This window comes from Hyla sarda, chromosome 7 (assembly GCF_029499605.1).
Source record: "Hyla sarda isolate aHylSar1 chromosome 7, aHylSar1.hap1, whole genome shotgun sequence".
Classification (NCBI taxonomy): Eukaryota; Metazoa; Chordata; class Amphibia; order Anura; family Hylidae; genus Hyla; species Hyla sarda.
In genome coordinates, this window is record NC_079195.1 from 23,552,023 (window position 1) to 23,575,289 (window position 23,267).

General features: G+C 45.8%; 1 protein-coding gene across 2 annotated transcripts in view; it reads left to right on the top strand.

Moving 5' to 3' along the window:
* The window catches only part of CASP2 (caspase 2), a 56,168-nt gene extending 45,076 nt beyond the window's left edge, over positions 1 to 11,092 (top strand). The window contains exons 10-11 of one of the 2 annotated variants that reach the window (XM_056529410.1): positions 433 to 542; positions 10,687 to 11,092. In XM_056529410.1, the coding sequence (XP_056385385.1) occupies positions 433 to 542; positions 10,687 to 10,836 (260 nt within the window). In that variant the 3' untranslated portion in view covers positions 10,837 to 11,092. The remainder of the gene's footprint in view (positions 1 to 432; positions 543 to 10,686) is intronic. The other variant, XM_056529409.1, reaches the window with a different exon arrangement.
* Positions 11,093 to 23,267: the final 12,175 nt, after the last annotated feature.

Here is a 23,267-nt window from a genome sequence, read left to right on the forward strand (position 1 = left end):
GTACACAGTGGCCTCACCAGCAGAATAGTGAGTACAGCTCTGGGGTATAATACAGGATCAGTACAGGATAAGTAATGTAATGTATGTACACAGTGACCTTACCAGCATAATAGTGAGTACCGCTCTGGAGTATAATACAGGATATAACTCAGGATCAGAACAGGATAAGTAATGTAATGTACAAAGTGACCCCACCAGCAGAATAGTGAGTACAGCTCTGGAATATAATACAGGATATAACTCAGGATCAGTACAGGATAAGTAATATAATGAATGTACACAGTGACCTCACCAGCAGAATAGTGAGTACAGCTCTGGAGTATAATACAGGATATAACTCAGGATCAGTATTGGATAAGTAATACATAAAATATTGCTCAAATGTGGACTTGTACATCGATTATAGGATTCATCACTTACATCCTTTTTTAGGTACTGTATCACTTCGTAACACAAGGCATGGATCGTGGTTCGTACAAGATCTTACTGATGTATTTTCCAAACACGCCAAGGACACGCATGTAGCCGACATGCTAGTCAAGGTAATACCCTGATTTAGTGTGTGTATATGTGTGTATATATATATATATATATATATATATATATATATATATATTCTAAACCCATTAAGGGACTTATTATACTATCTTTTTTTTACCAGTGTGTTGTTCCTGTGTGCAGTATTATATAAGAAAACTAAGCTTATAGTAGCGAATTCTGTTACACAGTGTTTTTTCTATCGGCTCCATTGGGGGACACAGACAGTGGGTGTATCTTGCTGTCTCTAGGAGGTGTGACGCTATGGTGATAAAAAAAGTCAGCTCCTCCCAGCAGGATACACCCGCCTTCAGGCTCTGAGCTAGTCAGTTTAAGCTTAGTGTCTGAAGGAGGTGGACGTGGTCCGGGTGGTTGCAGACCAGGTCTTCTAAATTTTTTGTTTTCCTAGTTAGGGACGTATTAGTTTTTTATTCCTTTTCTTTTCTTTTTTCAGGTGGGGACTCAGGGACTGCGGTTCCCCGTTTCCCCATTGCGAGTGAGGGGGCACAGACATTGCGTATATGCGCTGTTCACCCCCCTCACCAACGGTCAGCGCTTGGGTGGTACCTCACGGGTCCGGGCCCCCCTATTTCCCTGCTCGCCTCACTCGCGCATAGCAGCCAGGCGTGATGCAGGTAACTAATGCTGACTGAAGACTTCACTGAAGACTCCAGTAGGTGAGTTCTTCTGACTGAGGTAAGTACTTCTCCCTTTTTTCTCCACAGGTACGGACTCCCAGCAGCTGGAGACCCCCTGTTTTGGCCCACCCTTTAGTTTTTGGGGACTAACTTACAGGGGCTGCACTTTCCCCCGCACAAACGAGCGACAGGTGCGCTCGGGGCAAAGAGCGGGCACCATGACAGTTCTCCCGGCCGGTCTGTGGCTCCGCCCACAGGGCTGGGAGAGCTCAGAGGCGCGAAGCAGCCTCCAATCAGCGCCGTGGGCCCGAATTTCAGTAGGAAGGGGTCATTTACTTAGTGCCTTGCTTCAGGCACGCCCCTCTCTTCCTATTGGCTGGCCAGTTTCTCTCTCTAGCTGCACAGAGCGAGTCTCCTCACTGCAGCTGACAGGGGACACAGACTAGGGTGAGAAAGTTCCTATCTCCCTTCCCTTATTATGTCCGTACCCAGAGCTGTTCCTCCCTCTAAACAGAGACCTGGAACTTCAGTGACTTACTATCTCTGTAAGCACTGTAATACCAAAATGTCTGGCTCTGCTGAGCCCACTTGTCCTGCCTGCTCCACTGCTCCCCCAGACCCCCTGGTACCCCCTGATGCCCCTTCGGTCCCGGTGGATCCAGCCACTCCCCCAGCCTGGGTTTCTTCCCTAACCCAGTATATGGCTGACTTGAACAAAGTCTCCCGCTCGGTGGCTGAGGCCTCCCGGGAAGTGGTGTCCGCCTTGAAGGGGTCTTCCCTGCACAGGACCTCTGGAAGGGCTCGCTCCTCGTCCCCGCATTCTTCACGCTCTCACAAGCGTCCTAGGGGTGCCTCGTCTGACCCTTCCAATGAGTCTTCAAGTAGACGTGAGCGTTCCCCTCGTGGGTCCCGCCCCCCCCTGTCATCTGGGCACAAACGTTGCTCCTCCAGAGGACGTTCTCGTAGTCGCCGCTCTGCCACGCCAGAGCCGTGTTCTCGGTCAGAGTCGCCCCCCTCCAGGACTGTCTCTACCCATTCTCATTCCCCTGGTGGACGAGGCTTCTGAGCCGGCATCTGACTCTGAGGACCGCCCGGACTCAGTTGCAACAGTTAATTCTTTGGTTACAGCCCTGAGAGACACCTTTCACTTAGAGAACCCAGGATCTTCGGATGTCAATCCAGGAGTATCCTTTCATCGTGCTAAGCCAGCACCTCAGAAGTTCAGCTCTCACGCTGACTTTGACGACATTCTGGAGACCGCATGGTAACATCCAGACAAGAGGTTCCCGGGAATCAAGACAATTCAAGATTGTTATCCATTTGACAAGGTCTTTGTCACTTAGGTGGTTTCTCCTCCCTCAGTGGACCCACCAGTTTCCCGGATCAATAAGGCGACTACACTGCCTCTGGCAGATGCCGCTGCCTTCAAGGATCCCACGGACAAGAAGGTAGAATCCTTAGCGAAGTTTGCCACTGAAGCTGCTGGCTCTTTTCTTCTTCCCATCTTGGCCTCCACATGGGTGTCTAAGGCCCTGTCGGAGTGGTGCCAAAAGCTCGTCAGGATATCTTAGGTCCTCCGGGGGGGATCCCGCTATCTGCTTTGGCTCTCCAACGCTCTAAAGCCGGGTATTTTCTGTGCGCAGCTTCCATTCAGGCAGCCCGTTGTTCTGCCTATGCTGTGGGTCATCTAGCGGCTCTCCGACGCTCTATGTGGCTTAAGGCTTGGAATGCGGATGCCGCTTCCAAAAGATCTCTCACTGAGCTTCCCTTTTACGGGTGGCCGTCTTTTTGGCAAACGCCTTGATGAGATTATCTCTGAGTCAACGGGAGGTAAGAGTTCCTTGTTACCTCATAATAAGGCTCGCCCTACTTCCCAAAGGAAGGCCTTTTCCTTTCGGTCCTTTCGGACCTCCAGCTCCAACAAGGGATCCGAGCAGGCGCCCTCGCGGGACAAGAAGGCTCCCTCGTTCTGGTCTTGCCCGTCTTGGAAGTCGGACTCCAACCGGTCCGGACGTTTTGCACCCAAATCAGGCAACCGCAAGCCCACTTCTGCATGAAGTGAGGCCCCCACCCGCAGTTTCTTCTCGGGTGGTAGGTCGTCTCTTACTTTTTCGAGACATTTGGACCTCTCACATTCAAGACTCTTGGGTCAGGGACGTGGTGTCCAACGGTTACCGGATCGAATTTGCATCCCTTCCGAGGGATCGCTTTTTTTCGATCCCGGGCCCCCCGGTCTCCTCCTCTGGCGAAGCAGTTTCGAGTGACTCTCCAGTCTCTGCTTCTCCAGGGGGTTATCGTTCCTGTTCCTTCAGGAGAATGTTTTCGGCGTTTCTATTCAAATCTTTTTGTGGTCCCCAAGAAGTACGGTTCTGTGCATCCAATTTTGGACCTCAAGTGTCTCAATCTTCATCTTCTCATCCGCCACTTCCGAATGGAATCCCTCCGTTCGGTAGTGGCGTCCCTGGAACAAGGGGAGTTCCTTTCATTGGTGGACATCAAGGATGCCTAGCTCCATGTGCCAATATTTCCGGGCCATCATCGGTACCTCCGCTTTGCGGTTCCGGAGGGGCACTTTCAATTTGTAGCCCTCCCCTTCGGTCTAGCCACGGCTCCTCGGGTCTTTACAAAGGTCCTTGCGCCGGTGATGGGCCTGCTACGGTCGAGGGGAATCTCAGTGATACCCTATCTGGACGACCTTCTCATAAAGGCTCCAACCAGGGCTCAGACTCTGGAAAATCTGGACATCACTCTCCACACTCTGACTCGCTTCGGGTGGATGGTCAACCAGGACAAGTCAGTCCTCCGTCCTACCCAGTCACTAACCTTTCTGGGACTTCTTTTTGACACGGCCTCTGCCCGAATTCGTCTTCCGCCGGACAAACGTCTGGCGCTCCTGTCGGGGGTCCGCTCCCTTCGGACCCAGGTATCAGTCTCCATCCGCACTTGTATGGAAGTCCTGGGTCGGATGGTGGCAACTATGGAGGCCGTACCTTTTGCCCAGTTTCATTACCGTCCCATCCAACTGGCGATTCTCTCTCGGTGGGACAGGTCTCCTCTGTCCCTCGATCGTCAGATTGTTCTCCCTCTCAGGGTCCATCAGTCTCTGCTCTGGTGGCTCCGCTCCTCCCTTCTTCTCCAAGGGCGGTCGTTTCTTCCCCTTCTTTGGCAGGTTGTTACAACGGATGCCAGCCTGTCGGGCTGGGGCGGCGTGTTCAGAGATTGGACGGTTCAGGGACTCTGGTCTCCCCAGGAGACCCTTCTTCCGATAAACAAATTGGAATTACGGGCGATTCTTCTTTGTCTTCTTCATTGGGAGTCCCATCTTCAGTCCCGTCCTGTCCGCGTTCAGTCGGACAATGCCACGGCCGTGGCGTACATAAATCGTCAGGGCAGCTCGGCAGCCATGGCCGAGGTGACCAAGATTCTCTCCTGGGCGGAGAGCAAGGTTCCGGCCATTTCGGCGATTCACATCCCGGGGGTGCTCAACTGGGAAGCGGACTTCCTCAGTCTGTCCTCACCCGACCCCGGCGAGTGGTCTCTACATCCAGAGGTCTTCGCGCACCTCTGCGACCTCTGGGGCATTTCGGACGTGGACCTCTTCGCATCCCGGCACAATCGGAAGATCCTTCCGTTTGTGTCCAAGTCCCGGGACCCTCAGGCTCTGGCCGTGGACGCCCTAGTGATTCCTTGGACGTGGTTTACCTTACCCTATCTGTTCCCTCCTCTTCCGCTTTTTCCCAGGGTGCTGAGGAAGCTCAAGGCAGAGGGCGTCCCCGCCATTCTGGTAGCTCCAGATTGGCCCCGAAGGTTGTGGTACGCCGACGTAGTCAGGCTCCTGGACGGCGCTTCACTGCACCTTCCGCTCTGTTCGGTCCTCTTTGCCACCCCAATTTACAGTCGCTGCATTTGACGGCGTTGCGGTTGAGACTGCGGTTTTGAAGGCCCACGGGTTCTCTTCCCAAGTCATTCGCACCATGCTCAAGGCTCGTAAGCCCTCCTCTGCAAGGATTTGCCACCGTACTTGGAGGTCTTATTTTCGTTGGTGGGAAGTACAAGACTTCTCCCCGGTGACCTTCTCTGTTCCCCGTCTTCTCTCCTTTTTGCAGTCGGGGTTGGAACTGGGGTTGTCTCTCAGTTCTCTTAAGGGTAAGGTTTCGGCCCTTACTGTTCTTTTCCAGCGGCCCCTCATGTCCGGACCTTTCTGCAAGGAGTGGCGCACGCTGTTCCTCCTTATCGGTCACCTTCTCCCCCTTGGGACTTGAATTTGGTTCTGAGTGCCCTCCAGGGTGCACCCTTTCAGCCCCTTAGAGAAGTGTCTCTCCACCTCCTTTCTTGGAAAGTGGCGTTTCTGGTGGCTATCACCTCCATCCGGAGGGTGTCTGAATTGGCAGCTCTTTCCTGCCGTTCTCCGTTTCTGGTGATCCACCAGGACAAGGTCGTTTTCCGGCCAGACCCTTCCTTTTTACCTAAGGTGGTCCCGGCCTTTCATCTCAATGAGGATATTGTCCTCCCGTCATTTTGCCTGGCTCCTTCTCATCCTAGGAAGCGCTTACTGCACAAGCTGGACGTGGTTCGGGCTGTTCGGTCTTATCTCTCCATCACTTCTTCCTTTCGTCAGTGTGATTCTTTTTTCGTCCTGGAAGGTCGTCGCAAGGGACAACCTTCTTCCAAGGCCACTATTTCTAGCTGGATTCGGTCTCCCATTTCGGAAGCCTATCGCTGTAAGGGGAAGATTTCCAATCGTTCTGTTGGGCTTCCTGGGCTCTCCAGAATAGAGCCTCAGCCTCGCAGATTTGCAAGGCGGCTACCTTGTCGTCTTTGCACACTTTCTCAAGGTTTTATCGGGTTCATACTTTCACATCGGCTGATGCTACCCTGGGGCGTAAGGTGTTGTAGGCAGCAGTGGATCAGCCGTTTAACTGATTACTTATCTACCCACCCAAGGGACGGCTTTGGTACGTCCCACTGTCTGTGTCCCCCAATGGAGCCAATAGAGAAAAGGAGATTTTTTAACACTTACCGTAAAATCTTTCTCGAAGGATCCATTGGGGGACACAGCTCCCGCCCTTTTTTGTTTTTTTTTCCTTGGTTCTCTGTCCGAGGGTGTGTTCAGTTATGTTTTTTCTTCTGGTTCTCGGACAGTTTTGGGTTTTTCCTTGACCTATTGGTCTCCTCCTATTGCTCTGGAACTTAAACTGACTAGCTCAGAGCTTGAAGGCGGGTATATCCTGCTGGGAGGAGCTGACTTTTTTTATCACCATAGTGTCACACCTCCTAGAGACAGCAGCATACACCCCACAGTCTGTGTCCCCCAATGGATCCTTCGAGAAAGAGATTTTACGGTAAGTTAAAAAATCTTCTTATTGTTGTTACCCTATACGTATAGGGTTCTGATTGTGATATTGTAAATGTATTGCCTATATATGCCATCACTTATTGATCATAGGGGCCTGACTGCCAGGATACCCACCAGTCTATATAGCGTGGGGAGCGCATTGGTTTTTGTACTAAGGATTTTATTACCTATCCCAATGCTTTCCAACCAGAGTGCCTCTGGTGTTGCAAAACTACAACTCCCAGCATGCCTGGACAGCCTTTGGCTGTCCAGGCATGCTGGGAGTTGTAGTTTTGTAACATCTCGAGGCACCCTGGTTAGGAAACACTGACCTATCCACTAAAGCTGTAATTGACAGTCACCCAACTTTCTTTAGAGTTTATTCAAGCCCTAATTATTAAGCCCTAAATCCTTGCATGTCTTAAAGGGGTACTCCGGTGGAAAACATTATTATTTTATTTTTTTTAAATCAACTGGTGCCAGAAAGTTAAACAGATTTGTAAATTACTTGTATTTAAAAATCTTAATCCTTCCAGTACTTATAAGCTGCTGTATACTACAGAAGAAGTTATTTTCTTTTTGAATTTCCTTTCTGTCTGACCACAGTGCTCTCTGCTGACGAATCTATCCATGTCAGGAACTGTCCAGAGCAGCATAGGTTTGCTATGGGGATTTGCTCCTGCTCTGGGCAGTTCCTGACATGGACAACAGAGAGCACTGTGGTCAGACTGAAAAGAGAGAAAAAAAAGAACTTTCTGTAGAGTATACAGCAGCTTATAAGTACTGGAAGGATTTAGATTTTTAAATAGAAGTAATTTACAAATCTGTATAACTTTCTGGCACCAGTTGATTTAAAAAAAAAAAAAAAATTCCACCGGAGTACCCCTTTAACCCCTTCAGGACGGAGCCCATTTTGGCCTTAAGGACCGGAGCGTTTTTTGCACATCTGACCACTGTCACTTTAAACATTAATAACTCTGGAATGCTTTTAGTTATCATTCTGATTCCGAGATTGTTTTTTCGTGACATATTCTACTTTAACATAGTGGTAAATTTTTGTCGATACTTGCATCCTTTTTTGGTGAAAAATCCGTAAATTTGATGAAAAATTTGAAAATTTAGCATTTTTCTAACTTTGAAGCTTTCTGCTTGTAAGGAAAATGGATATTACGAATACATTTTTTTTTGGTTCACATATACAATATGTCTACTTTATATTTGCATCATAAAATTGATGAGTTTTTACTTTTGGAAGACACCAGAGGGCTTCAACGGTCAGCAGCAATTTTCCGATTTTTCACAAAATTTTCAAACTCAGTATTTTTCAGGGACCAGTTCAGGTTTGAAGTGGATTTGAAGGGTCTTCATATTAGAAATACCCCATAAATGACCCCATTATAAAAACTACACCCCCCAAAGTATTCAAAATGACATTCAGTCAGCGTTTTAACCCTTTAGGTGTTTCACACGAATAGCAGCAAAGTGAAGGAGAAAATTCACAATCTTCATTTTTTACACTCACATGTTCTTGTAGACCCAATTTCTGAATTTTTACAAGGGGTAAAAGGACAAAATTTTTACTTGTATTTGTAGCCCAATTTCTCTCGAGTAAGCACATACCTCATATGTCTATGTAAAGTGTTCGGCGGGCGCAGTAGAGGGCTCAGAAGGGAAGGAGCGACAAGGGGATTTTGGAGAGTACGTTTTTCTGAAATGGTTTTTGGGGGGCATGTTACCTTTAGGAAGCCCTTATGGTGCCAGAACAGCAAAAAAACCCCACATGGCATACCATTTTGGAAACTAGACCCCTCGGGGAATGTAACATGGGATAAAGTGAACCTTAATACCCCACAGGTGTTTCACGACTTTTGCAAATGTAAAAAATAAATAAAAATTTTTACCTAAAATGCTTGTTTTCCCCCAAAAATTTTATTTTTAAAAAGGGTAATAGCAGAAAATACCCCTAAAAATTTGAAGCCCAATTTCTCCCGATTCAGAAAACACCCCATATGGGGGTGAAAAGTGCTCTGCTGGCGCACTACAGGTCTCAGAAGAGGAGTCACATTTGGCTTTTTGAACGCAAATTTTGCTCTGGGGGCATGCCGCATTTAGGAAGCCCCTATGGTGCCAGGATAGCAAAAAAAACCCACATGGCATACCATTTTGGAAACTAGACCCCTTGGGGAACGTAACAAGGGGTTAAGTGAACCTTTATACCCCACAGGTGTTTCACGACTTTTGCATATGTAAAAAAATATTTTTTTTTTTACCTAAAATGCTTGTTTTCCCAAAAATTTTACATTTTTAAAAAGGGTAAAAGCAGAAAATACCCCCCAAAATTTGTAACACAATTTCTCCCGAGTACGGCGATACCCCATATGTGACCCTAAACTGTTGCCTTGAAATACGACAGGGCTCCAAAGTGAGAGCGCCATGCGCATTTGAGGCCTAAATTAGGGACTTGCATAGGGGTGGACATAGGGGTATTCTACGCCAGTGATTCCCAAACAGGGTGCCTCCAGCTGTTGCAAAACTCCCAGCATGCCTGGACAGTCAACGGCTGTCCGACAATACTGGGAGTTGTTTTGCAACAGCTGGAGGCTCCGTTCTGGAAACAGTGGTGTACCAGACGTTTTTCATTTTTATTGGGGAGGGGAGGGGGGCTGTGAAGGGGTATGTGTTTATGTAGTGTTTTTACTTTTTATTTTATTTTTTTGTGTTAGTGTAGTGTAGTGTTTTTAGGGTACAGTCGCACGGGCGGGGGGTTCACAGTAGTTTCTCGCTGGCAATTTGAGCTGCAGCAGAAAGTTTGCGGCAGCTCAAATTTGCAGCCCGATACTTACTGTAAGCCTCCGCCCATGTGAGTGTACCCTGTACGTTCACATTGGGGGGGGGGGGGGGGACATCCAGCTGTTGCATAACTACAACTCCCAGCATGCCCGTTGGCTGTCGGTGACTGCTGAGAGTTGCAGTTTTGTAACAACTGTAGGCACACTGGTTATGTATCACTGAGTTTGTGACCTAACTCAGTGTTTCACAACCAGTGTGCCTCCAGCTGTTGCAAAACTACAACTCCCAGCATGTACGGTGCATGGTGTACGGCGACTGCTGAGAGTTGTAGTTTGCAACAGCTGGAGGCACACCGGTCGTGAAACACTGAGTTAGGTAAAAAAAAACTGAGTTTCACAACCAGTGTGCCTTCAGCTGTTGCAAAACTACAACTCTCAGCAGTCACCGACAGCCAACGGGCATGCTGGGAGTTGTAGTTATGCAACCAGCAGATGCACCACTACAACTCCCAGCATGCACTTTAGCTGTTTGTGCAAGCTGGGAGTTGTAGTTATACAACAGCTGAAGGTACACTTTTCCATAGAAAGAATGTGCCTCCAGCTGTTGCAAAACCATAAGTCCCAGCATGCCCATAAGGGAATGCTGGGAGTTGTGGTGGTCTGCCTCCTGCTGTTGCATAACTACAGCTCCCAGCATGCCCTTTTTGCATGCTGGGAGCTGTTGCTAAGCAACAGCAGGAGGCTGTCACTCACCTCCAACGATCCAGACGCTGCAGGTCAGTCCCGCCACCGCAGCTGCTCCTGGGGCCCCGATCCCAACAGGGGCGCCGGGGATCGGGGTCCCCAGCACCGGGGGTCGTCTTCCCGCACCCGCTCACGTCCTCCAGAAGAGGGGCGGAGCGGGTGCGGGAGTGACACCCGCAGCAGGCGCCCTGATTGGTCGGCCGGTAATCCGGCCGACGAATCAGGGCGATCGTGAGGTGGCACCAGTGCCACCTCACCCCTGCAGGCTCTGGCTGTTCGGGGCCGTCAGAGACGGCCCCGAACAGCCAGTAATTCCGGGTCACCGGAGACCCGATTGACCCGGAATCGCCGCAGATCGCTGGACTGAATTGTCCAGCGATCTGCGGCGATCGCCGACATGGGGGGGCATAATGACCCCCCTGGGCGATATGCCGGGATGCCTGCTGAACGATTTCAGCAGGCATCCGGCTCCGGTCCCCAACCGGCTAGCGGTGGGGGCCGGAATTCCCACGGGCGTATGGATACGCCCTCGGTCCTTAAGGACTCGGGATTCAGGGCGTATCCATACGCCCTATGTCCTGAAGAGGTTAAGTAATGTAGTAGAATTAACCCTTGACTTGCAATCCTCTCTTCTGCTGTCCAGGTGAACGCACGCATTAAAAGACGAGAAGGCCACGCTCCAGGGACTGAATACGACCGTTGCAAAGAGATGTCTGAGTACAACAGCACCCTGTGCCGAGACCTCTACTTGTTCCCAGGAATCCCCCCCAGTGACCTGCAGAGCAGCACTTAAATTTTGGACAGAATTTATCTTTTTTTTTCTTCATGCGAAAGAATTGCTTTATTTTTATGTTCTATTCATGTCTTCCAGCTTTGTATTGTCGCCCATTCTCCAATGAACATTCGTGGACCTGCACACACTTCACATTCCTGGTTAGGCCAGGTTCACACAGGGTGCTGTATAGATTTGACGTAGCGCTTCATTCAACAGTCCTGTGTTACTTAAAGGGGTACTCCGGTGGCATACAAATGTTTTCAAATCACCTGGTGCCAGAAAGTTATGCAGATTTGTAAATTACATCTATATAAAAATCTTAATCCTTCCAGTACTTATCAGCTGCTGTATGCTCCAGCAGAAGTTGTGTAGTTCTTTCTAGTCTGACCACAGTGCTCTCTGCTGACACCTCTGTCCATGTTAGGGACTGTCCAGAGCAGGAGCAAATCCCCATAGTAAACCTATCCTGCTCTGGACAGTTTCTGTCATGGACAGAGGTGTCAGCAGAGAGCACTGTGGTCAGACTAGAAAAGAAATACACAACTTCCGCTGGAGCATACAGCAGCTGATAATTACTGGAAGGATTAAGATTTTTAAATAGAAGTAATTTAAATATCTGTATAACTTTCTGGCACCAGTTGATTTGAAAACATTAGTTTTCTATCAGAGTACCCCTGTAAACAATATGAACCTTTGATTTCAATTCAGACCGGGTCAAAAGCAGTAAATGTTTTTTTTTTTTTTTTTTGGGACATTTCAGTGGAAGCGAAGAACAGATATTGCACCAGGAACCATGTATAGTTTTGTGCTAAATCAAGTATTTTTTTTTTATTTATTTTTTTTTTGCATTTTTTAACCACATTCAGAATCACTTTGTGAACTAAGCCTAACAACAGGGCTTTTGGAAATGTATCCAAACATGCAAGTATCCAAACTAGCATGTATGTATGCTCACATGGACACGGTCATACACTGGTCCCTTCCGTAGATCAGACATACAGGAATTGTATCTGGAAGTTGCAGCTCTAGATTAAAAATATTATTATTTTTTTTATTTTTTATTTTATTCTTTTTCCCTATTTTGTTTCTAAACCCTAGAGAAGCCTTTTATAGAGGACCTGTCCGTTCTCTGTTTCTCTATCTCTCTGTTTTGTGTTCTCCAAAACATAACAATTCTGCAGCATCTCTTCATCTTTTCGTGTTATTCCTATTTTTTTTCCCTCTTGGAACTGTGTGAATAAATTAAATTTTGGGGGTTTTATCAAGCCTGGCATCCCACAAATGCCTCTCCATAAATCCAGCGAGCCTTTGCGTCCTCCCTGAAAGGCTGGGGACCTCTGCATTTTTTCCCCCGACACCTCAGTCATCCGGTCTACGGAGCGAACTCTGTGCAGTGCCGGATGACTGGTGAACACAGCTGTCACGCCCCCTCCCATAGACATGAATGAAGGGGGCATGGCGTGACGTCAGTCCCCACGGCCTGACCCCCTGCGATCATACATGTTATGATAACATCTATAGGGGCAGAGTACCCCTTTAAAGGGGTACTCTGCCCCCTAGACATCTTATCCCCTATCCAAAGGATTGGGGATAAGATGTCTGATCGCGGGGGTCCCCCCCGCGATCAGACATCTTATCCCCAATCCTTTGGAGTACCCCTTTAAGTCTTTTAATTAGAAACCACGCCCACTTTCCGTTCAACCATAACTTCTTGATGAATGTGGTACAAAACTTTTTCTTGTCTTAATTTGTTCAAAAAAATCTACCTAATAACACACGTGCTTGTTTTTTTTGGTTCAAACTGCACCAAAGTTCTGACGCCCGCATGTTGATGTACAGAATCTGCCCCAGAGTTCTAAGAAAAGATGTTCCAGAATTGTTATCTCAGTGTTTCCCAATCAGTGCGCCTCCAGCTGTTGCAGAACTACAATTCCTAGCACTTCCAAACAGCTAAAGGCTATTCGGGCAAGCTGGGAGTTGTAGTTTTACAACAGCTGGAGGCACCCTGGTTGGGAAACAGTGGGTTAGGGAGTCATGATAGGGATCGACAGATCTCACATGTGAACAGGGTCTAAGCCGCACTCCAGATGGAAGAACTAATCAACTCATTCAACACATTCAGTATTTTACGGAGCTTCACCAATAATGAGAATTTTAAATTTTTATGTGTGTGTATATATATATATATATATATATATATATATATATATATATATATATATAAAATACGTTTTTAATTTTTTTTTATTTTATAACCTATATTAATTACCCTGCCATAGAATTCCAGTAAAAAAATGTATTATATTAGAGAAATGCGTTGTCTGCCAATCCCTACCATCCCTTCACCAGCCAAATGACTCCCCAGCAGGAGCGAGCCCTACAAATCAAGGGGTATACATTACACATCACCTCCATTGGCGCAAATCTCTCCAACCTGTGGCTCTCTACCTAGTGAGCAGACTACAACTCTCATCATGCCCAGATAGCCACAAGGTTGGAGACGGCTGCTGTGGAGTATTTCCCTGCAAAAGGAAAGGTTCAGGTCATATATTAGCAGACCACAAATACAATCGTGGAAACTTACATTTTGAATTAAAATAATATATATATTTTTTTATTTTATTTTCCAGTGGCTACAACTTCAGTTTGTCAGTGTGTTAATTTCTTTGTGATTTTAAATGTATTCTGGCACTTTTTAATTAATTAAGTTTTATTTTTTTTTATTTAAAGCTTAGCTGCTTAGGAAGCTGAAATGTGGGGCTTTGTGTTGGGGTCCTCAACCTCTTATCATGTCAAGCAGGTGCTCCAGGAATTTGAGATATTGGGGAGTTGTATGGTCCTGATTTCAGAATGCACTTATATATTGTTATTTTTTAATTATTATTATTTTTTAATTACTTCAAACAAGGCTTCAGAAGGTTGAGATATAGGCTGGGTTCACAATATAGAATCCGGACGACTGAATCAGTTGGCACTAGGACCTTGCGGACACTCACGTCCCTTATAGACTGCAATGTATTCTGCACATATTCAGCCAAACAAATGACCGAATTCGTTCTTTCGGCAGATGAATTTCTGCTGCAAAAATTCCATTGTTTGCATGGTGCTGTGGAATTCCATTGACAGCAATGGGACTCTGCTACATCGGAGTTTCAAAGCAGAACTCCGCTTAGAAATTTTGTAGTGTGAACTCAGCCTTAGGACGCTGTATGGTAATTTCCCCCCCCCCCCCCTCCCCCAGTACTTTTATTTACGCCATCATTATTTCAAGCCAGGCTTCAGAAATTTGCAGTATGTGGCACTGTATGTCGGGGGTAGTCATCACCCTTGACTACATGCAGTTTTATTCATTTGATGTCAAGGACGACTTTAGGAAGCTGAGGTATGTGGTGCTGTACGGTTGGATCCTCAACTTGTATTGCAGTTTAATTTATCCCATTTCTTACATGTAAAACATAACGTCAGGAAGCTGAGATGTTGTTCCGTAGCCAGAAATATTTGTTGCGGAAATATAGAAAAAAAAAAAAAAGCACACTGAGAAATTCTGCAGTGGAATCTGCTTGCAGCAGCTTCCGTTGCTGTCAGTGCGATTCCACTGCGCAGTTTAAAGGGGTATCCAGTTAAAAAAAAAAATTTCATATTAACTGGAAACAGATTTGTAAATTACTTCTATTAAAAAAGCTTAAATCCCACCAGTACTTATTAGCTGCTGAAGTTGAGTTCTCTGTCTCAGGAACTTTCCAGAGCAGGATAGGTTTGCTATGGTTATTTGCTCCTACTCTGGACAGTTCCTGAGAGAGACGGAGGTGTCAGCAGAGAGCACTGTGGTCAGATAGAAAAGAACTCAACTTCAGTAGCTGATAAGTACTTGTAGGATTAAGATTTTTTTTTATTAGAAATAATTTACAAATCTGTTAAACTTTTTGGAGCCAGTAGATATGAAAAAAAATAGTTTATAACTGGAATACTCCTTTAAACTATGGAAAGTCCGCTAAAAAATAAGCGTGTTGGTTCTTTCGTCAGGATTGTACACTGACTGCATTGCCGTCAGTGGGCACGGTGCAGGTCCGATTAATAGCGGCGCCACAGTCTGGACGGAATTTTGCAACTGCCCCATATATGGCATACTGTCAATTTCTGCACAAAATATTTATTTGAAGGAAGAAAAACCAGCTCACCGCCCTGTAGATTTCTCTTGAGGAGGAAATTAAAGTGTCTCATGGGAAGCACGGAAACAATCCAAACCGCATATTTGGTGTGAACAGGTCCTTAGAAAAATTAGCAAGTTCCAGCTCCCCCAAAAAATTCGTTAAAAAGTCCCAAATTTTATTCACATAATTAAAATATAAGAAATGATGAAAACCAAAAATGCCATGATTAAGAACCATATGGTTCGAAACGCGTCTGCGTTTCTGCTATGCTTTTATAATCACCTTTTTTGGTTTTCATCATTTCTTTATATTTTAATTATGTGAATTTAAATTTTGGACTTTTAACACATTTTTGGGGGGAAATGGAACTTGCAAATTTTTCACAAAATATTTCTGCTACAAAAATACTTTGTGCTGTGTTTTTGATACGTTACGGATTTCCTAGACTTAGGTGCTTTGTGAAATTTCCACACTGAAATCCGAAACCAATTCCTCCGCAATATCAGGTCAGTTTGCTCATTTTTACTGCTGAATTCCCATAGAGGGGTATAATCTTTGTATTAAGGTGCTGTCTAGTGGGGTCCCCCTCCTCCTACAGTACTACTGTACCTTTTTTTTAGGTTATATGGGGCTCGTGGAATAGGGAACTATCCGCAACCATTCCAATGACTACATCATTCCTTCCTTTACGCAGGCAGCATAGAAAAGTCTTTACAGTGTGAGGCTCCTGCAAACAGCTCCACATTTATCATGCAATTTAAGCAAAGTTTTTTAGTTGTTTTTTTTTTTTGTTTAGTTTTTGTGTGACTTTTTACCGATCCTAGAGTACTTGTAACAAAATAAGGTTGAACGTTGCGCTTTTGATATGCATGGGGGAGGGGCATTTCTACATTCCTTGCTGCCATTGGTCCGAGCATTACACGTGACTCTGTGGCCTTTTTTTTTTCTATTTCTATTATATCTCAGGACTTTTCGCACTTCTGTCACTGCCGCGCTCTGTATTGTTTTATACTCTGCCAAATACGCCGTTGTCATGTATCACTGGTATGTGACGCGGTGCGTTTCCGTTAATAAAAAAAATATATATGTATAAAATAATTTCTTTACTGGTTCAATAAATTTTTATACCATAGTTCTGTGTTTGTTAAAATCTGAATGGTGAAACGTTTTTTATACTTTGATTCAGTGTGCCTCCAGCCTTTGCAAAACTACAACTACCAGCATGCCCGGACAGCCGTCGGCTGTCCGGGCATGCTGGAAGTTGTAGTTTTGCAACAGCTGGAGGCACACTGATTGGGAAACACTTCTTGGCTTGCAACTAAAAAGTCTCACCAACCTCCTATTATAATGAATAGAAACGAAGCTGCTGCACGCAGTTTAGTCCGCTTCAACGTCACTTTGGTTGTAGTTTTGCAACAGCTGGAGGCACACTGGTTGGGAAACACTGCTTAGCTTGCAACTAAAAAGTTTCACCAACCTCCTATTATAATGAATAGAAACGAAGCTGCTGCACGCAGTTTAGTCCGCTTCAACGTCACTTTGGTTGTAGTTTTGCAACAGCTGGAGGCACACTGGTTGGGAAACACTTCTTAGCTTGCAACTAAAAAGTCTCACCAACCTTCTATGAAAATGAATTGGAGCGATGCTGCTGCGCGCAGTTTGGTCAGCTTCAACATCACTTTGGTTGTAGTTTTGCAACAGCTGGAGGCACACTGGTTGGGAAACACTTCTTAGCTTGCAACTAAAAAGTCTCACCAACCTTCTATGAAAATGAATTGGAGCGATGCTGCTGCGCGCAGTTTGGTCAGCTTCAACATCACTTTGGTTGTAGTTTTGCAACAGCTGGAGGCACACTGGTTGGGAAACACTTCTTAGCTTGCAACTAAAAAGTCTCACCAACCTTCTATTATAATGAATAGAAACGAAGCTGCTGCGCGCAGTTTGGTCAGCTTCAACATCACTTTGGTTGTAGTTTTGCAACAGCTGGAGGCACACTGGTTGGGAAACACTTCTTAGCTTGCAACTAAAAACTCTCACCAACCTCCTATTAAAATGAACAGGAGCGATGCTGCTGCGCGCAGTTTGGTCAGCTTCAATATCACTTTGGCCCAATGTAATGTTGAGGCTAAGTTTCCACTTTTTTTTTTTTCTGGCAGTTTTTGGAAAATTGCCGCTGCAGTATTTAAGCCAAAGCCAGAAGTGTATTCAAAAGGAATAGGACATATAAAGGAAGGACTTGCACTTCTCCTCCCTTATGGATCCACTTCTGACTTTGGCTCAAAAAACTGCCAGAAAAACAACCAAGTGGAAGCCTGAAGCTGAATATACTGCGCGCAGCAGCATCGCTCCTATTCATTTTAATAGGAGGTTGGTGAGACATGTTTAACAGGTTATCTCAAAATGAAACGTTGTCCACAGAATAGGGAACAAGTAACTGATCTGTGAGGGTGGGGATGTTCTGATCACTGGGTTTCCTAAGGGAAGTTTCCACAGTGGCAAATTTGCAAGTAAATTATGTTGCTACCCGTTGAAGTCAATGGGTAGCAACATAATCCGCTTGCTGAATTCTGCAGCGGTTTTGCACTACGTGTGACCCTACCCTACCACATAAAATTGTGACAGCTAAATTGCGTCTATGGTGCAGCAGAATCCCATTGAAAATAATGTGAGGCTGCTGCACTGGAGCATCAAAAATGGCGCTCCTGGGCCTTGGCGGTAACAGGCTGGTGTTATTTAGGCTGGGGAGGGCCAGTAACAATGGTCCTCGCCCACCCTGGTAACGTCAGGCTGTTGTTTGGTTGGTATCCGGCCATTTATATTAATCACATGCCCTGCACTATGTAATTTTGTGCACGTATAAAAATTTTCAACACCACAAATTAAGGTGTAGAAAAATACAAAACTACAACTCCCAGCATGCCCTGACAGTGAGGACATACTGGGAGTTGTAGTTTTGCAACAGCTGGAGAATCATAGGTTTGGGATCGTTGCCCTAACTTGTCTCGCTCCATATGGTACACAACTACAACTCCCAGCACCCCCTGAGTTTAATAAGTGTGAATAAGCCCCTCCCTTAAAAAAATAAAATAAATTACCCTCTTTTCCCATTGTACAAAAAAAAAAAAACATAAAACAACAAAATATATAAACATATTTGGTATCGCCACGGGCGGAAATGTCCGAACTATTAAAGTAAAATGTTGCGGTGAATGGCGTAAATGTGAAAAAATACCAAAGTACAAATTTGCTGATTTTCTGGTCACATCATATCCCAAAATCATGGCGAAAAAGTGACCAAGCGTCACATATACGCAAAAGTTGGACCACTAAAAACTACAGATCATGGTGCAAAAAAAAAATGATCCCTCATACAGCCCCATATATGGAAAAATAAGAAAGTTATAGGGGTCAGCAGAGGGTCAACAATACAATACAATACAGCAACACGCAGTACTTATCACAGACACTTTCTCAGGTAACCTCTAGCTGTGTACTGCTCAGACACATTTATCATATGCTGTGCCAGGTCATTAAGATCATTGACTGTAAAACATGTCTACCACAGACAACAATGATAAATGCCCCCCATCATCTTGTCAGATGGATCCACGTCTTTGTTGAAAAACATGGCCTGTTCAGATGGATCCAGATCTCTGTGGAAAAACATGGTCTAGTCAGATGGATCCAGATCTCTATAGAGAAACATGGCCTGGTCAGATGGATCCAGATCTCTATAGAGAAACATGTCCTGGTCAGATGGATCCAGATCTCTGTGGAGAAACATGGCCTGGTCAGATGGATCCAGATCTCTGTGGAGAAACATGGCCTGGTCAGATGGATCCAGATCTCTGTGGAGAAACATGGCCTGGTCGGATGGATCCAGATCTCTGTGGAGAAACATGGCCTGGTCAGATGGATCCAGATCTCTATAGAGAAACATGGCCTGGTCAGATGGATCCAGATCTCTATAGAGAAATATGGCCTGGTCAGATCGATCCAGATCTCTGTGGAGAAACATGGCCTGGTCAGATGGATCCAGATCTCTGTGGAGAAACATGGCCTGGTCGGATGGATCCAGATCTCTGTGGAGAAACATGGCCTGGTCAGATGGATCCAGATCTCTGTGGAGAAACATGGCCTGGTCAGATGGATCCAGATCTCTGTGGAGAAACATGGCCTGGTCAGATGGATCCAGATCTCTGGGGAGAAACATGGCCTGGTCAGATGGATCCAGATCTCTATAGAGAAACATGGCCTGGTCAGATGGATCCAGATCTCTGTGAAGAAACATGACCTGGTCAGATGGATCCAGATCTCTGTGAAGAAACATGACCTGGTCAGGTGGATCCAGATCTCTGTGGAGGACCATGGCCTGGTCAGATGGATCCAGATCTCTGTGGAGAAACATGACCTGGTCGGATGGATTCAGATCTCTGTGGAGAAACATGACCTGGTCAGATGGATCCAGATCTCTGTGGAGAAACATGGCCTTGCCAGATGGATCCAGATCTCTGTTGAGAAACATGGCCTGGTCAGATGGATCCAGATCTCTGTGGAGAAACATGGTCTGGTCAGATGGATCCAGATCTCTACCAAGAAACATGGCCTGGTCAGATGGATCCAGATCTCTGTGGGGAAACATGGCCTGGTCAGATGGATCCAGATCTCTGTGGAGAAACATGACCTGGTCAGATGGATCCAGATCTCTGTTGAGAAACATGGCCTGGTCAGATGGATCTAGATCTCTGGGGAGAAACATGGCCTGGTCAGATGGATCCAGATTTATGTGGAGAAACATGGCCTGGTCAGATGGGTCCAGATCTCTGTGGAGGAACATGACCTGGTCAGATGGATCCAGATCTCTGTGGAGAAACATGGCCTGGTCAGATGGATCCAGATCTCTGTGGAGAAACATGGCCTTGCCAGATGGATCCAGATCTCTGTTGAGAAACATGGCCTGGTCAGATGGATCCAGATCTTTGTGGAGAAACATGACCTGGTCAGATGGATCCAGATCTCTGTGGAGAAACATGACCTGGTCAGATGGATCCAGATCTCTGTGGAGAAACATGACCTGGTCAGATGGATCCAGATCTCTGAGGAGAAACATGGCCTGGTCAGATGGATCCAGATCTCTAGGAAGAAACATGGCCTGGTCAGATGGATCCAGATCTCTGTGGGGAAACATGGCCTTGCCAGATGGATCCAGATCTCTGTGGAGAAACATGGCCTGGTCAGATGGATCCAGATCTCTGTGGAGAAACATGACCTGGTCAGATGGATCCAGATCTCTGTTGAGAAACATGGCCTGGTCAGATGGATCTAGATCTCTGGGGAGAAACATGGCCTGGTCAGATGGATCCAGATTTATGTGGAGAAACATGGCCTGGTCAGATGGGTCCAGATCTCTGTGGAGGAACATGACCTGGTCAGATGGATCCAGATCTCTGTGGAGAAACATGGCCTGGTCAGATGGATCCAGATCTCTGTGGAGAAACATGGCCTTGCCAGATGGATCCAGATCTCTGTTGAGAAACATGGCCTGGTCAGATGGATCCAGATCTCTATAGAGAAACATGACCTGGTCAGATGGATCCAGATCTCTGTGAAGAAACATGACCTGGTCAGATGGATCCAGATCTCTATAGAGAAACATGGCCTGGTCAGATGGATCCAGATGTCTATAGAGAAACATGGCCTGGTCAGATGGATCCAGATGTCTATAGAGAAACATGGCCTGGTCAGATGGATCCAGATGTCTATAGAGAAACATGACCTGGTCAGATGGATCCAGATGTCTATAGAGAAACATGACCTGGTCAGATGGATCCAGATCTCTATAGAGAAACATGGCCTGGTCAGATGGATCCAGATCTCTTTTCTTGCTTCCATGGCCTTCACAGTTCTTACGGTAGATCTTAATCCTATAGACATCTTCAGGACGAAGTAGAACAAGCTGTTTAGAGCAGGTCAGGACCTCCATCTGCTGGAAGCGATCGGGTCCACATGGGCCGATATCCCACAGAACAGTTTTATTACCTAGTGGGATCTATGATATGGTGAATTGCTGCAATTCTAAAGTCATTGTATAGATTTATCGAAGGCCCTATTATCGGTGTTTTTATCTAATGCATTGTTTCCCAACCAGGGTGCCTCCAGCGGTTGCAGAACTACAACTCCCAGCATGCCCGGACAGCCAAAGGCTGTCCGGGCATGCTGGGAGTTGTAGTTCTGCAACCGCTGGAGGCACCCTGGTTCGGAAACTGTGGTCTAATGACTGGTGACCATTGAAACTGTTTGCTGACAATAAGTAGTTTCTGATTACAAATAACTATTATTTACAGAATATGGGCGCAGAGTATCTCGTACAACACCTGCACTCTTACATATGGATGACAGAGAGCAGCACCCAGTATTGTCCACAAGAGGGAGACAGAGTCCTACTGTAATAACTGATCAGCAGTGGAATCCCTGCAGTAAATTGTGCGTATAGCGCTTCATGAAATAATTATGTTCGGGGGGATTGCAGCGTTCTGCCTAGGCCTTGGGAATGCTAAAGACTTAATACTATTGGACCCAGGCCCAGTCCTCTAAAGTGGGGGTTTACAGACTTAACTGGGCCTCACAAATTCCCTCAGGAGAGATTTATATACGCTAGGTTGGTTTAAAAAACTTTCTTCATAGATATAGCAGTGCTCGTTTTGTTAATCAATGGCGATTCCATGTTATTTTCATAGGACGCACTATAACCATATACGAAAACAACACACAGGTAACCCTACATTCACAGGGCCCTTTATTAGGTACACCTTTCAAGTCCCGAATTGGACCCCCTTTTGCCTTCATTCTTAGTTGCATCCTTTCAACAAGGTGCTGGAGACATTTCTCAGAGATTTTGCTCCATATGGACATGATGACATCACACAGTTCCCCCATATGGACATGATGACATCACACAGTTCCCCCATATGGGCATGATGACATCACACAATTCCTCTATATAGACATGACGACATCACACAGTTCCTCCATATGGACATGATGACATCACACAGTTCCTCCTTATAGACATGATGACATCACACAGTTCCTCCATATGGACATGACGACATCACACAGTTCCTCTATATGGACATGATGACATCACACAGTTCCTCCATATAGACATGATGACATCACACAGTTCCTCCATATGGACATGATGACATCACACAGTTCCTCTATATGCACATGATGACATCACACAGTTCCTCCATATGGACATGATGACATCACACAGTTCCTCCATATAGACATGATGACATCACACAGTTCCTCCATATGGACATGATGACATCACACAGTTCCTCCATATGGACATGATGACATCACACAGTTCCTCCATATAGACATGATGACATCACACAGTTCTTCCATATGGACATGATGACATCACAAAGTTCCTCCATATGGACATGATGACATCACACAGTTCCTCCATATGGACACGATGACATCACACAGTTCTTCCATATGGACAAGATGACATCACACAGTTCCTCCATATGGACATGATGACATCACCTAGTTCCTCCATATGGACATGATGACATCACACAGTTCCTCCATATGGACATGATGACATCACACAGTTCCTCCATATGGACATGATGACATCACACAGTTCCTCCATATGGACATGATGACATCACACAGTTCCTCCATATGGACATGATGACATCACACAGTTCCTCCATATGGACATGATGACATCACACAGTTCCTCCATATAGACATGATGACATCACACAGTTCTTCCATATGGACACAATGACATCACACAGTTCCTCCATATGGACATGATGACATAACCTAGTTCTTCCATATGGACATGATGACATCACACAGTTCCTCCATATGGACATGATGACATCACACAGTTCCTCCATATAGACATGATGACATCACACAGTTCTTCCATATGGACACAATGACATCACCTAGTTCCTCCATATGGACATGATGACATCACACAGTTCCTCCATTTGGACATGATGACATCACACAGTACTCCCATATAGACATGATGGCATCACACAGTTCTCCATATAGACATGATGACATCACACAGTTCCTCCATATGGACATGATGACATCACACAGTTCCTCCATATGGACATGATGACATCACACAGTTCTTCCATATGGACATGATGACATCACACAGTTCCTCCATATGGACATGATGACATCACACAGTTCCTCCATATGGACATGATGACATCACACAGTTCTTCCATATGGACATGATGACATCAC